Source organism: Antechinus flavipes, chromosome 2 (assembly GCF_016432865.1).
Source record: "Antechinus flavipes isolate AdamAnt ecotype Samford, QLD, Australia chromosome 2, AdamAnt_v2, whole genome shotgun sequence".
Classification (NCBI taxonomy): Eukaryota; Metazoa; Chordata; class Mammalia; order Dasyuromorphia; family Dasyuridae; genus Antechinus; species Antechinus flavipes.
This window is the reverse complement of record NC_067399.1, coordinates 544338205-544354453: the sequence shown is the minus strand read 5'-3', so window position 1 is coordinate 544354453 and position 16249 is coordinate 544338205. Positions and strand designations below refer to the sequence as shown.

General features: G+C 36.9%; 1 protein-coding gene across 1 annotated transcript in view; it reads left to right on the top strand.

Moving 5' to 3' along the window:
- TLN2 (talin 2) overlaps nt 1-16249 on the top strand; it is a 237371-nt gene that overhangs the window by 97160 nt on the left and 123962 nt on the right. Inside the window, exons 30-34 of the mRNA XM_051980927.1 lie at nt 7261-7354; nt 10537-10626; nt 12286-12408; nt 14513-14656; nt 16031-16192. Of these exons, the coding sequence (XP_051836887.1) occupies nt 7261-7354; nt 10537-10626; nt 12286-12408; nt 14513-14656; nt 16031-16192 (613 nt within the window). The remainder of the gene's footprint in view (nt 1-7260; nt 7355-10536; nt 10627-12285; nt 12409-14512; nt 14657-16030; nt 16193-16249) is intronic.

Here is a 16249-nt window from a genome sequence, read left to right as displayed (position 1 = left end):
GTTGTGCTAGTAAGAACTCTTTCACTTTGAAGATCTATTGTTCTCCCAGCTGTTGCTGTCCCTTTACTCTTCTTCCACCTCCCTAAATTTCCAAGCCCCTTTTGATAAACCTCTTCCCAGGTATCTTTCCTTAGATGACTTACATTATCTTGCACTTTTTCAGTGACCAAAAATTACAGTGAATTGAAAGGTTTCCATTCTGGAACATGCCATCCATCATCTTAGATCGTGAGAAAGTCTAGCAAGGTAGAACTAGTTTTCAGAGCTGAAATATCCTAGGGGAAGATCAAAATTGGCCTTTTAAAGTTTCAGGTATCAAATAAAAGAGTTGCTCCAAATGAATATTATCAGCATTCATAATATTCATACTTCAAATCCCTCCTTAGAAAATTGGAAAAAAGTTGAGGATAAAAGTGTCTCCCTTAAAAAAAAAATTAAAAGAAATCTTTCCTGGACTCAATAAATTATCCAAAGTCTGCTTTCAGTAAAAATGATCATAGAAGCCCAGGGGCATTTGGGAATTATCCCTTTGCATTGCTTCTCCTTTGAATAGCTTACCTAGGAGTCATTAGATGCCATAAGGAACCTTGAGAGACCCTCAAATCAAATCCTTATTTTGTAGATGAGGAAATGAGATCCAGAAAAATTAAGTAAGCAACATAACACAGAAGATAGGTAATGCAAACATAATTATCATACATACTTAAAAAAACAAAAAACAAATAAGAAACCAAAGCTCTTTAAGGTAGTATGGTACAGTGGAAGGAGTAAGAAGCTTAGCGTACTGATGATGTAAACATCAGACTTGAGTTCAAATCCAACCCTTACCATTTGCTACCATAGTGCAGTGACAAAGTATAGGATTTGAAATCAAGAAGACATCTTCCTGAGTTCAAATATGACCTCAAATACTAGCTTAAGTGACTCTAAGCAAGTCACTTAATCTTATCCTTAAAACCTCAGTTTTTGCTAATAAAATCCTAAATGGGGTCATAGAATTGGACATGATATAAACATGATATAAACAAATGATATAAAAGTCACTTACTATCTCTGGGTCTCAGTTCCCTCATCTATAAAATGAAGGTATTATACTAGAAATCATCTATGATCTCTATGATCTCTATGATACCTCCTTACTCAAAATCTATTATCATATGGCCCTATGACTTGGGCACAGTCACACACCTAGAACATCACTCAGTTGAGTCAAGTTAAGTGCTCCCTCCTGTGCATGCTGTAAATTAATCAGATAAGAGTAATCAAAGTGAAATAGCTCTTCTGTAAGAGCAAACTTGTGAATGGATGCTGGTAGCTACTCCCCAAGGACCCAGCAATTTTTGTTAAGCATTTTCTTCCCTACTTGTTGTCCAAGGTAGAAATGGTGGGGTCTGTAGAATGGATCTGGTCTTGTCAAAGTTATCTCAATCAGACTTCTGTAAACTTTGGCAGAAGGACCCAACCAAGGAGGATGGTCATGGACATCAGAGTGGTCAGACATCATCTTAAATCTCCAGCACTCCAGTCATTATTGCTCCTCCTGTTACAGAAGGAGAACATCATAGATCTCTATATCCAGGGACTTCGTTAGAGGCCATCTAGTCTTTATGGATTGAACACACAACCCACTGCACTCTAATGGGACCCAAATCAGATTAAAATGTAATTCAGAAATATCAATATAAATAAAAATAGGGAATAGTAGTATGTAGTTTTCTGAGCCTGCAGGGATCCTTGTATAAGGGTTATGGGCTCCATTTCTCCTTGAGCTTGATACCCAGTGAAGTCCAAGTACTTAATTACATAGATTAGGAGACTGAGTCTTAGTATTGAGATGAAATGGCTTGCCCAGTTTCATAAAGGTGATCCAAAATCTGTGTTCTTTTCACTTCTACTGAATATTAAATTACTGAGGTTACAGTTCCAAATATTCACATATAGAAATAGGAGGGGAACATGATGCACAAAGTTGTAAACCTTTTATAATATTTGAAGTGTATAATGACATTAAAAAGATAATTACTAAATATTCTCTTGGTTTTCATGTCCCCTTTTGAACTCTTTTCCATATATGTATGTGTATGTATGCACATATATCTATATATATTTTCCCCCTATTGTTGCATAGTTATTGTCAATATGATTGTTCTTCTGATTGTCCTTTATTCTGAATCATATTTCTTCATAGTATTCATATTGGTCACTTATTATGGAGAGGTACTTTTCTGTTATTTATATGTCACAATTTTAGCATTTGCGCAACCTTTGAACTAGAGATTCCTAGTCATTTTGTGTATACTAGACCCTTTTGATAGTCTGGTAAAGCCTGTGGGCCTCATTTCAAAATCAAATTTTAAAATCTATAAAATAAAATTCATAGGATTACAAAAGAAACAAATTATGTTGAAATATAGTTAACAGAATACTTTTAAAGAACAAGTCCCTTGTTTTAGAAACAGTACCCTCACAAATGAGGAAACTGAGTTCCAGAGAGGTAACAATTTTTTTCTTAGGGGCACTTGGTAGAAAACCCAAGACTAGTTCTTTGGGCTCTTGATTTCCTGGTCATTGCCCTTTTCATTATCTACCCCTATATCTCTTGGTCATTCATATGGCTGTCATATGACTGAATGGCAGTGACATTGTTGCTTTTCATGGCGTGAACAAGCCAGTCCAGTGTCTTGATCCTGAATTTCCTGCCCTCTCTTCTCTCCTCCCCCAAACCCCCAACATTTTCAAACTTGAGTCTGTTGTTCTTTGTTGTACTGTTCATTCCTCCTGCTCATTGGAAAGCCAGTTTTCTTCTCAATAGAAAATGGAACATTTCTTTGTGTAATGGACTCTCATTTCTTCCTCAGGATAAAAGGGGAAGGGAGGGCAGAGGATAGTTGAGCTCATTTTGTTTCAAATGTCTACAGTGGCCTGGCTTTTATTTTTACTTTATATTCATTTGCTTTCATTTCACATTAGGGATGTAAAAACTTATTTATTTCCTTCATTTGTTCTGGTTCAGAATGTTGCCGATTCTCATGAGCCTGGTTGAGTTGAACCATTTTCTCAGGTTTCCGCCAATCCCTGTCGCAGGATAAGTAGCTAAGTTGGTGCTCTTTGATTGTGTCCAGAAACTGAGAAACCAATTTTCAGTTGTAAGAAGAAGGGGCTCTATCTCTATTCACTCTCTCTGCTGTTGTTGCTGACACTGCAACCTTGCTAAACCCCTGGCATGAAATATTCGACAACTTGAGAAGCAATTTACCCTTCTTCCCTTCCAAAACTGCCCTAACTACTGAGGTTATACTGGGAATCATAGGACCCATTTCCACTTCTGTCCCAACCTTAGCATTGACTCTCTAGGAACCTGCAATTTAATTAACACCTGTCTCCCTCATTGCCACTTGTATTTTGCTGTTGGTCCCTGCTGAGCTGCTTGATCTCTTCAGAGACCAAAGCTGGAACAGCAGTTCTCTTTGTATAAGAGAAGGAAAAAAAAAGAAATGGGGTGTGCATGAAAAAAAATTGTCTTTTTTGCATTTGCCTTTGATCATGCTATTCCTCTTCATTCCTAATTACTCTCCTGCTTTTTTCTTTTTGTTTGAATAGTAACCATTCTTTAGAATATAAATCAACTCCTACCTTCTTTAAAAGATTTTGTTGGCTACTCCAACCCACAGATTGCTTTCTTGTCATTCTTGATCTTATGTTGGCATTTGATTATTTCAGCCACGGTCCTCTGCCTCCACCTTCTAAACTTGGAAAATACATAATCCATCTATATTGACACAAATTTGTGTGTGTGTGTGTGTGTGTGTGTGTGTGTGTGTGTGTGTTACCTCTTAGGTAATGCTTTGTGTCACCTGTTTTCTAGTTTTGTTACTTTTCTATTTACATTTTTGTAGGTATGAGTTGAATATCCCTAAATAGATTGCAGTTCAGTTCAGCAGACATTTGTTCAGGATCCCATCCCCATTAGTGTGGTCCATAATGAGGACTGCTCAAGGACAAGAGTCCACATTTTGAGTTTTAATTCTTTCCCTACACCTAGTACTGTACATGTAAATAATGGGTATTCCATAAATATTTGTTGGTCAGCAATCTCTTTATCTTCACTAGACTTTAAGTAATTTAAAGGCAAGAACAATATTTTCACCTTGTTATTAAACCTTTATACCATGGTTTGCATGTGGTAAGTGGTTATCCCTACTTATTGTGGATTTTCCCCTCATTCTGTATCCCTTAAGATGCTCTAGTTTGGGTCATTTTAGTGTCACTGAACAGTTTTGGGTTTACAAGGCCCCTCAGTGCTTTGGGGCTTGGGCTCAGGTCTGCTTGCTTTTATTCTTGAATAAAGCAATGTCCCTGGTTTGTGTTTCCATTGTCGGTCATGCTATTCCAGGACCATGTGGTAGCTGCTAACTCCAATATGCTTAATGTATAATAATCTCTTGAGTGTCCTCTGTAGAAGCTGGCGATTTCCTGAGTTGGATTCACACAACCTTTCACTTTGGGCACTGTGACTTCTCTTGTTCATTCCTTCTATATACTCTGAAGGAATAAATAAGTGTGACTGATAGCCGAATCAAGGCTATTCAGTGTCTGTCCATATTGCCCAATGAATTCCTCATGCATAAGGTGTTATCCTGTCTAGTGAACAGACAGGTACAAGCCCTTAGTTTTAGAATCTGTTGTTCTAAATCAAGTAACCTTGACATTGGCAAGAGCTGAAAACAAACCAAATGAACAGCAGACTCATTGGAAAAAGCAAAAACTAAATGAAACATTTGTGTACAAATATACCAAGTGGTCCTGATCTCACCACACAACTGCTGTGCCACTATTAATTGGGTGTGTTAATTTATACTGGTTTATTGATTTATTAAACCCTCATAGGCTCTTTCCCCTGAATGATACTGCACTAACCACAATATAAGGTACAGTCCCTGTCCTTGAGAGGGAGCCTGCAGTTATTATGTATTGTTTCTCCATTGCATATAGTGAAGAAAAAAATAGCCCTATTTTGTCATATGTTATTCCAGTTGAGTATTTATCTCAAATGTTGGATTTTTCATAGTTAGAGTTACTAAAATTTTTATAAGGAAAATCTATGGACAAAGAAATGAATTTGATCTAAATCAAATTGGGTTGGGGGAGGAGGAGGATTTTAGTTGTTTCCCTAACCAAAGTTCAATATATTTTTTTCCCTTTCTTTTTCCTAGCTCATCACCTTAAGTAAATTTAAAATTCAAAGTAGAGTTTTCTCATCAAATAATTAAGCTGATTGTCCTTTGCATATTGGAAAAATCTCTTCATTCAATTTGCATATTCTCTGGCAAACTCAAAGCAGTTTATTAGTAAAATGCATTCATTCTCTGACTCCAAATCCTTTGTCCGTTCCATTAAACTAGCATTCGTGGAAGGGATTTGAAGTAGCAGCATCTTGGTATTGTCCCAAGAGCAATGGATAGGATGCCCAAAGACCTGGGATTTGATTGGGGTGCTCTGGACATCTACAAAAGTGAGAAGTGTACACTCTACCTCCTTACGTTGCTGGGAGAACTAAATGTGACTAAATATGTTAAGAGCTTTATAAACCAGAAAATGATATGAAAATAGGTCTCAGGTGCTATTGTCACTTTTATTATAGGACTTGAACTGGGTCATGAAGAAGTAGAGTAACTCACATTTCCTTTATGATTCACTAAGTCCACAAAGCCACTTACTTATAACAATCCTTTCAAAGATGGGTCTAATTTATATAAATGCAAAGAGTATTGCAAACAAAGGGGAATGTTGTTAACAAAAGCTTGTGGGTGGGAATGAGAATGACATGTTGGGGGACTAGGTGGTGGGGAGGGGTGAGGGGAAGGGAATTTATGCATTGATTTGATTTATATTGGAAGTTGTAAGAGGTCATTTGGGGTAGTTGGCTAAGATCCAAATTGTGAAGAGAATTGAAAGTCAAGCTGAAGATTTATTTTCCTTTTTTTTTTCTGTCCCCTAATGTTGTTGTTGTTCAGTTGTGTCTAACTCATTGTGACCCTGTAGACCATATTGCTCATAGGGTTTTCTTGGAGTGCTTTGCCATTTCCTTCTTCAGTGGATTAAGGCCACAAAGGTTAAATGACTTACTTGTCTAGAGTCATAGAGCTAGTAAGTGTCAGATCATCTGAATTCAAGTGTTCCTGTCTTCAGGCCCAGCTCTATATCCGCTGAACTCCTAGCTGCCTTCTCAGTAAACAGAAGTTAAATGAACTGCCCAAAATCACATAGCTAGCCTGAGGACAGATTTGAACTCCAGACCCCACTTACTACTCCATATTAATAAAAGTAGCAACTCAAGGAACATGTTGACTTGGTCTCACACCCTCCCAATTCTCTGTCTCTGGTTTATCTTTACTTTCTCTTAATTGTGCTTTATCTTGAAACACAACAGTCATCTCTGCAAGTCTATCAAATTTTATTACACTACATAGTAATGAAATGTGTGATCTTAAAATAATCTGGCTCTCTGAAAAGTAGATATCTTCAGAATGTAGAGTAAGTATCAATATCTGCCTCTCATTCTACAAGGAGCTACTTAAGAGGGATTGGATACCCAGGATGCTCCAAGTTTTAAATCTTTCCCAAATGTTCATGGTGGTCCTGAAACAGTGCCAAGATTGGGCACACAGAACACACCAGAATCTTAGATCCAATCTTCAAATGAAAATAACATTTGTTTTTCCAGTGTGTAGTCCTGCATTTAAGGTCTATGAATTCATGTGGGATTTTATTAAAAGTATTTTCAAACTTCCATTGCATTGCTCTCAGCATGTCTGTGGTAATCTGTAGTCTGTTATTAAAATCTTAGAAATTGCAAGGGGAGGTGTCCAGATTATTACTTGTAAATGGCTAATGAAAGATCCTGAAAGCAATATTAATGTGGTTGTATTAATATTTGAACTCCATTGGAAAGTCTTGCTTGTATATGTATTGAGACAGTCATTAATTTTGAAAAGAACACAAGTTCTTCTTAGAAGTAAGTCCAATCATCAGAAACAAGGTAATTATTCTGCTTTGCTTGAAGGAGAAATTCTCTTCCTCAATTATGTTGGGGTTTTTGCTTTTTTGTTTTTTTCTTGTTTAGAACCTATAGCTTACAGAAAAGCCTTGAATGGGGATTGTATTTTACTTAATTGAATTTCTTATGAACTAGAAAAATAAAATAAGGGTTATTTCATCATCTGTCTTTATTTTTAAAAATCCTTTTTTCCCCCTTCCTAGAGCTGTGACAGAAAGCATTAACCAACTCATCACACTGTGTACCCAGCAAGCACCAGGCCAGAAGGAGTGTGACAATGCCCTCAGGGAACTTGAGGTATTATTATTATATGAAATGATGCTTAGGGATTTCAAAAGGTGGAAGGATTGGTATGATTCTTCCATTTTCTTGTAGGATTACTGTCCTGTGCCTTTCTTATCTCCTACTCTTTCTGGGAAGGGAATTGTAACCAATACTGGTAAATAGGAATCCTTCCTGATGGGGCCCAAGGAAGCCTCAGTACTGCCTCTACTTTATACCACAGGTGTATTTTGTAGAAAAAGTCTCATATTTACAGGAACAGGGAGGAATTGTCCAAAGCTCTTTGCCTGGCCCTGTGGATATAAGACCAAAACTGAACTGGTTGAGGCAACTTAAGACAATGTTTTATCCTGAGGCAGTTGAAAATGACAGCCTGCCTGGGACACACTACTTACTGAGTAAAGAATATGTTTCACCTGTTCATTTTGTCCTACTGAAGTCTGGGACATTGTCTAGGCAGGATGTTAAAACATACTTCTTGACCAAAAAGTTTAGAGCAGAGTCAGAGTCCTGGAGCTCCCTATGACTTGATAACTATAGTTTCAGCTATATTTAAAATTCTAACTCTTATATCTTAGTATAAGAATATAAGTGTTTGTGACAGAAAATGAATGAAAGCCTGCTCCTCCCCAGCCCTTGATAAGCCAGCAGTTCCACAGATGCAGAGCATATTAAACAGACCAAATTGATATTTCAGGAAAAATAAATTGCTTGTATTTCCATGGCCACTTGATTTCCCTACAGAGATGCTACTTGGTAGTCATTTAGAGTATTTGTATGTTCTTCAGTCCATGTAGTTCTGACATTATGGGATTATACAGGTACCTGGAGGACATTCTACAACCAACCAGAAATAATTCTGGCTTCCCACTTGCACATGATGTAGTCTTTATAATTGACTTTTTATTCCTGGCATTGGAGTAGTAGCCTGGAACTCAGGATGTACAATTACTTTGTAAAAATTGCTCTGCTCCCTCTCCACGAGCCTTGAATTTAAATCTATATATTTCTCAACACAACTGATGGAGTCTTTAGGCTTCTTCCACAATGTTATACCAGACATTAGAATTCTGCTGCCATTTTTAGACAATAGGTCTTGATGATAAGCTGTGGGGGACTCTCTTTTGTACCTGAGCTCAGGTCACTTCATTCACTGCCAATATAAAGGAGAAAAGCTTGAGATGAATTTTGAGGATGGAGTAACTTTAGTAACTTTAACACCCAGGTTGCCAGTGCATTCTCCAGAACCCTCCAGTTTTATAAAATTTTATACTATTTACATGAAAAGTAGAACTCTCTTGATCACCTTAAATATGTTAGCTGTTTGTCTGATTCAGTAGCCTAGTATTACATCCCCTTAGCTGTTTTTCCTTCTACTCTGTATTTTTAAATGATCAGGAGGACATGAATCTTATTTGGATCTGCCTGTTGTTTGACAAAAATGTTCAGATTTTTGCTTGTTTCCTTTTTACATAGGAAAGAATAGCTATAAATTATACTTTATAATGTATTTCATGTCTGAATTATGCCTTCATTAGGGAGAATGGAAAACAAAATTAAAATAATGATAGTTATTTTTTTTAAGAAGGAAAAAAATCGTAAGATTCTGAATAGTCCATTTCAAATAAATCCTATTTAAACTAATTTTGCTTTAAGGTGAATTCTTTAGAAAAAGTCAAACTAATAATAGATGAAGAAATTTTCATGATTGGTTAGCTGAATCCAAAATAGTTGAAGCTATGTTAAATAGATTGTAGTTTTGAGGTTATAAACAATAGAAAAAGTGATTAATTGAAAGCAAATAAGGGGAAATGAGTTATACTCTACAAAGGATTTGATGTCTATTGATACTTTATTTTTAGGGAGAAAATCTTTTTTTGGTTGGAAAAATTAAAACAAGCATAGTGAGATTTTACTCACTAATTGTCCTTCTGAGTTGAGATTTGGCATGTTTTTACATTTGTAATTGATTCTCAGGTAGCTGAAACTGAGGGAATTGTCTGTATGTATATATAGACAGACAGACAGACAGACAGACACAATGGAGATATTCTGTGATCTTGTTAATAGCAAATAGGCTCTTGTACTCCAAGTAAAACAGAAAAAGGTTGTTATATTGGTCTGAAATATTTATAAACTGCTCAGAATGCAAGCTGGTTAAATGAGTCATTTTTACCATTAATAACCAATGCCTGATTAAATTTTCAGTTATTTGGGAGGATCTATCTTTTAAATTAACTGGATATTAGATTAGAGGGAAATTCAAGTCGTTTACTCCAACCCTTCTCATTTTTATAAATAAGAAAAAAAAATTTTTTTATGGATATTTTTATGTGATTTGCTTAAGGTCATTCAGGTAATATAGCATGAGAGATAGTATTTTTTTAAAGTACTTTAAAAAATTTTTTTTAAGTTTTTTTAAAAAAGAAGTAGTATGCTAAAAGAACAATTTTCTTTTCATTCTCCAAATTTTCTTAGGATGTCCAAAGAGATCATCTCTCTTTAAGTACCACTATTCTTTTTAAAGTGTCCTTTAATCTTCTAGCTTAACTGAATATGGATGCCACTGGGGTTATAGTGGAAAGAGCACTCCATTTGTGACTGGTGAAGTACTCTTACCTCTTCCGTGTCTTTATCTGTAAAGTGCTCTAGACAGCCGCTGAGGTCCCTTCTGTTATGCTTATAAATGTTCTCATCAACTTTCCTATGTGATGCTTCTTAAGCCCCTCATCTTCAAGACATTCTGTGAAGAAAAATTTTACTTCATTAAACACATACAACCCACATATGTGTGTGTGTATGTGTATGTTATGCATATACATACATTTATCTGTCTATTTATTAAACTATTATATGCACCACTAACTCAATAGAAATCTAGGTTAGACTTTTCTCCTTGAAATTATTTAAACACAGCTTCCCAGGATTTAAATAACGTCCTTCATTTCTCTCCCTTATAAGTATTGGCCATAAAAGTAATCAATCTCTAGATTAATTAGTGCTACATCTGATTAACAAAACTGGTCTCTATTTAATATGCTTGCATCAAGAACTCAAAGCTTATCTACTTAAAAGAGAAATGAACAATAGTGATCAGAGCTCTATGTATAGGAAAAAAATTATTTGTGTACAGTATTATAGTGAGTCGGTTTCATTCTGTATTTATTCTACATTAAAGTTTTGCTCTCTTTCTGCAGACTGTGAAGGGAATGTTGGATAATCCCAATGAACCTGTCAGTGATCTCTCCTACTTTGACTGCATTGAGAGTGTAATGGAAAATTCCAAGGTAAGAATGCTTTTGTTGTTGTAGTAGCTGTCAGCTTTCTTGTGCGTAAATAAAGAACCATGTGTGTTTACGGGTGATTCACATGTGTGGTAGAGGCGTGTGCAAATACACAAACACACCAAAGCCGGGAGAATCTGCAGTAATACGTACAGGTGATCACTTCTTCCATAACTGTGTGGGTGGACACACATCTGTGTCTATATGTATGAAAACACATGTGTATATGAATCTATGAATACTTTGGTCTCTTAGGTCCCTTCCAGCTATTTTCCTCTACTATAAACATCACGTGTGTATATAAATACACAGAGAGAAAGAATTGACAGGAAGGGGAGAGAGAGAGAAATGAGAATATAAATAGTTGGATATTTGGACTCTCCTAGGCAGAGAATGGTTTTCCATCCACATTGAAGTCGATGCCCTCCTTCTTTACTTCCTTCTAATTAAAATTAAGACTTTATTTTTCCATATGTAAATTAATCTGCTTTGCATATCCAGGAATGAAGGGTTTTTTTTTTCTCTAGGAAAGTATCATATGCCTGTTTTCATTATCAGAGGAATTACTACTGAGGGGATCTTTGTTACTATAATGTTTTATAGATTTGGTGGTGCTACCATCTTACTAAGAAAAAGCAAATTAATTATTGTTCTTCTTTTCACTATGTGGAGCAGGTTTAATCATAATATATACACACCTACCCAGTAGTCTTTCTTGAAGAATTAGCCAACATGTCTGTAAGCCCTCTTGAGTTTACATATAAAATTTATAATAAATTATCATCCAAAAGAAGGTAAGTTTAAATATGAAATCTAGAAATGTTTTCCTTTTAAAATTATTCTAATAATAAATTATTTCTTTCACATTAATATTAGCAAGTAAATTTCATCGTATAATATTCAGTCAGGTCTCACTGTGACTTTGTGGACCACTCACTGTACATCAGTGCTGTCCGTGGGATGTTCTTGGCAAAGATACTGAAGTAGTTTGCTGTTTCTTTCTCCAGTGGATTAAAGCAGACAGAATAAGTGTCTTGCTCACACAGCTAGTAAATGGGACTGGATTTGAATTCATGACTCTAGGCTCAGCACTCTGTCTCCTGACCCACCTACCTACCTCTTGGCATATAGTAAACACTTTATAAATGCATGTTAAATTGGATTTAGTCAGTCAAAAAACATCTATTAAGAATCTACCAGTTGCCAAGCATTGTGCTAATCTTGAGTGATACAAAAACAACAATTAAACAATTGCTGCCTTCAAGAAGCATGTATTCTGTTGAAACAATTATTTATTAAACTGTTTCATCTTCATAATTAGCTTTTACATTAAGCTATAAAAGTGTGCAGCTCTAGGAGTTCCTAGCTTAGGTATAATTATAGAAAGGGAAACCCAAGGGTTATGTACTTTTGATACTCTATATGAATATTCCCCCTTTTGTTAGAATAAAAGACATTTTAGAGGTAAAAGTTTCATGCTCAAAATACGAATTTATTCTCTATTTAAAACTGATTTATTATCATTTATCTGCCTTTTATGGTTATCAGTGAGGGAGAAGACTAGAAAAAAGATAAAAATTTAATCTCCAAGGAAATTTAATTCTAAGTCAGTATTAGGATCTTGCACTTAGTGTTATTAGAATAGTGCTTTCTTTGTTTCAGGTCCTGGGTGAATCAATGGCAGGAATATCTCAAAATGCCAAGACGGGTGACCTTCCTCTATTTGGAGAATGTGTGGGAATTGCATCCAAGGCCCTCTGTGGCCTCACAGAAGCTGCAGCCCAGGTAAGTCTGTTTTGACCAAGTATGGTAAGACATTGATCACCAACCTCCACTTGAGATTCAAATGAACATTTCCGTGGTGAATTCTTGAAGATTATCCAGGAGGAACAATAAGAGATGCGAACCTGACCTCTCATTTAATCACAAGGCAAGGAGTGACAGCTTTTTTTAATAGTAAGAAGAGAGGGCTGGAATTAATCCAGCCCAGAGAAACCGTCTCTAGAAGGGTTCTTGCCAGATGTGAGGGTACATGCTTATAATTCAAATGACTAGGGAGGCTGAGCTTGGGGCCAGAGAACCGTTTGAGCTTAGGAGTTCCATGTTGCAGTAGCTAAGGCAATTGGGTATGTACACTAAATTTAGCATTAAATGTGATCTTCCAGCAGTGGGGAGGGAAACTAGGTTAGTTCCTTCAACGTAAAGCCAAATTCATGCATAACCCCTGTATTTTGGAAGGGAGGAAAGAAGGGAGAAAGGGTGTCAGTACTTTCCACATTTTTTGTTTCTAAGTTAGTATGGAAGATGACAAGAGAATAAGGGAAATTCTTGACCAACATGAATAAAGAAGGAATAGATAAATGAACAAAGCATTTAATGTACTAGGCATTGTGCTAAATATTGGAGAGAAGCAGATTCTGCCCCCCCCCCAAAAAAAAAAAAAAAAATACGGACAGAGAGGGAGAGAGAGGGAGAGAGAAAGAAAGAAGCTGGAGGCAGTTTTTAATATATTTTATATCATAGACACAAATGTCAACCTGGTAAAGCCTATGGACCCATACTTAATGTTTTTAAATATATGAAATAAAAATTATAACATAAACTAATTACATTGAAATACTTACTAAAATAGTTTAAAAACAAATTTGTGAACTCCAAGCTAAGAACCTCTGCTTTAAAATTAGTCCCTCTCTCAGGCAGAATAGTTGAAACTATAATTAACTACTAGTCGTAACATCCCAAAATTGAAAATTCAACAGAAGCATGATACCTTCCACATTTTTTTTGGTTTGTTTTTGGGGTTTTGGGGGTTTTTTTGGTTCTTACCTGAATCTGTAGGAAAAAATGATGTAGAAGAAGAGAAACACTTGGCCAAAATAGATAAAAGAATGAAAGTAAATACTTAAATGTTTTATTTATTTATTTATACAATGTGCCAAGCACTGTGCTAGAAATGTAAAAGAAATGTAAAAGAAAATGTAAAATGTACTAGAAATGTAAAAGCAAAAAAGTCTTTGCTCTCAAAGATCCTACATTCTAACATGAAGAAAATATGGAAAGTGGTGCCCAAAGAAGGACACTAGACGGAAGATATCATGAGAGTGGCTGAGACACTCCTGAAATAATAGTCCAGAAAAGCAATTATTAATCAGTGCAAGGAGACCCTAAATTGGGCGTGTCTTTCAGCTTATTGTCTCTGGTGTGGTAAGACTGTGGATGAGATGGCAAGTGGCCTGAGAATAGGGAGTACAGAAACATATATATATATTTACCCTAATGATTTATCCTTTTTAAAAAAAAAAAAATTGGTTTTTGAGGTTTTGTGATTACTGTTACGTGTCTTTGTTCTTGTTAAAATAAGTACGATTTGTTTGAATTCTGTTTCTGGCCTTAGGGTCGCAAGGTCTAATTGGTGTTCAGAAGTAGAGCTCAAGTGAGAAAAGGTTGGGACCCTCAGCAGTAATATATTAGATGTCGCCCCTTCTCCTCCTACTGTGGACATCTTGTGAAGTTTTAAAATAACTGTTTGATTTACTCAATTCCAAAATAGTGTCGTGGGTCCTCCCCAGAGAGGGTTTGTGTCACTCCTGAATTTGAAAAGTTGAAGCAGAAAAAAGAAATCCTCTAGTTGCCTGAGTATACGATTCTCAGTGCCATGTATACATCTGGGTCTTACACTAAAACTATAGATACTGTGGCACAATAACATGCCAGGTGGGCATCATAGTGCAAAGAACTGAACCTGGAACCAAAAGCACCAGGCTCAAATCCTGCCTCAGGTGCTTACTATCTGGGTGGGCTGGGCATGTCGCTTAGCCACTGCCTGCCTCAGTTTCCTCAGCTGCAAAATAGGAGATAATAATAGCGCCTTGTTTCCTTCTTGTTCTAGGCTGCTTACCTCGTTGGCATCTCTGATCCCAACAGCCAGGCGGGGCACCAGGGTCTCGTGGATCACATCCAGTTTGCCAGGGCTAATCAGGCGATCCAGATGGCTTGTCAGAACCTGGTGGATCCAGGCAGCAGTCCGTCACAGGTAACCGACCTGGGCAGGAGGAGAAATGCTCTGTGTCCTGCCATGGCAGGTTCTAAGGGGGAGATAAAAGGAATGGTGAAGGTGGGATGGAGACTCAGCACATCCTGGGCTTGGATAAAGAATTTGGGAGTCCTTGAAGCTTGTTATAGATTGGAAATTAAAGAATGGTATCTTAGGGAAAAGAGAGCCTATATTGTTGCTGGAATAAAATAAAATCAGCAGTGGGGGGTAAAGGATGAGGGTGGAGGGTTGTGTCCTATATACTCAGGCAGCATTGGGAGCAGCCAAGTGGCTCAGGGAGTAGCGTGCCAGGGCTGGAATTGGAATTCAGATCAAGTTTCAGATGGTGTGATCCTGAGCAAGTCACTTACCTTGTTGCCTCAATTTCCTCATCTGAAAAACAGTCTAGAAAAGAAACTGATAAGCCGACTTCAGAGTTTTTGCCAAAAACAAAAACAAATCCCAGTGGGGATCACAGAGAGTTGGGCACAACAGAAATGACTGAACATCAGTTAATTTAAAGACAATCAAATCTACCATAATGTCTGTTTAGCAACATCATGTCTTCTCCCTTCCATACCTACCTTTTAAAAGCTACGTGTTGCCTTTTTTGTGAATATCTCTTTCTTTTCTTTTTCTTTTTTATCATTTCTACCTTTTATTGTCATTTAACCTCATTGTATCTGTATAGTTCCACATATTTTGTTTAAAAGTGGAGACTGGGGGGTGGAGGTGGGCCTGGAGTCAGGAGGACTTGGGTTCAAATCCATCCTCAGCCATTTGACACTTATTAGTTGTGTGACCATGGGGCAATTATTTAACCCTGATTGCCTCGCAAAAATAAAAATAAAAAACCTGAGGTGAGGGGGTACACAAGGTCTGTATCCTTACTGAATATATATAGCACAGGGTAGCAAATTGTATGCAGATTTCTCAGGAACTCAGAAATAGGAAAGACTTCTGGCCCCATTCTAGTAGAAAAGAAAAAAAATCACCTATGTTTCTCAGAGATGCCTAAGTCACTCTCCATAGCCCCATTCTACAACGTCAAAATCTTTACCATTTCTACAATGTCAAAATCTTTACCATTTCTACATCTTTTCTCTCTCGTTGCATCCTTCAGATAATTTTTTCCTATTTCCCTTTTCTCTCTTTTTTTCCTTTCTTTCCTTTCTTGCTATCATACTCCCATCCTGCCTGCTGACATGTGTGTAAAAAGTCTTTGGAAGCCCTTTAGCCTGTGGAACAATAGAACCTGATATTAGTAGACCTGAAATCCACTTTGATACCTGAGTTGATTCCTGTGAACTCTAGATTTTCAAAGCAGAGTCTTTGAACCAGATTCCCTGCAGCTCTCGGTTCTCTCTTTGATAGGTTTTGTCAGCTGCCACAATTGTTGCCAAGCACACCTCCGCCTTGTGCAACGCTTGTCGCATCGCTTCATCTAAGACAGCCAACCCAGTGGCCAAGAGGCATTTTGTTCAGTCGGCAAAGGAGGTCGCCAACAGCACTGCCAACCTGGTGAAAACCATCAAGGTAGGTCCTTCAACTGGCTTCCTCCCCTCCCCCATGCCCATAACGTAGTTCCACCTC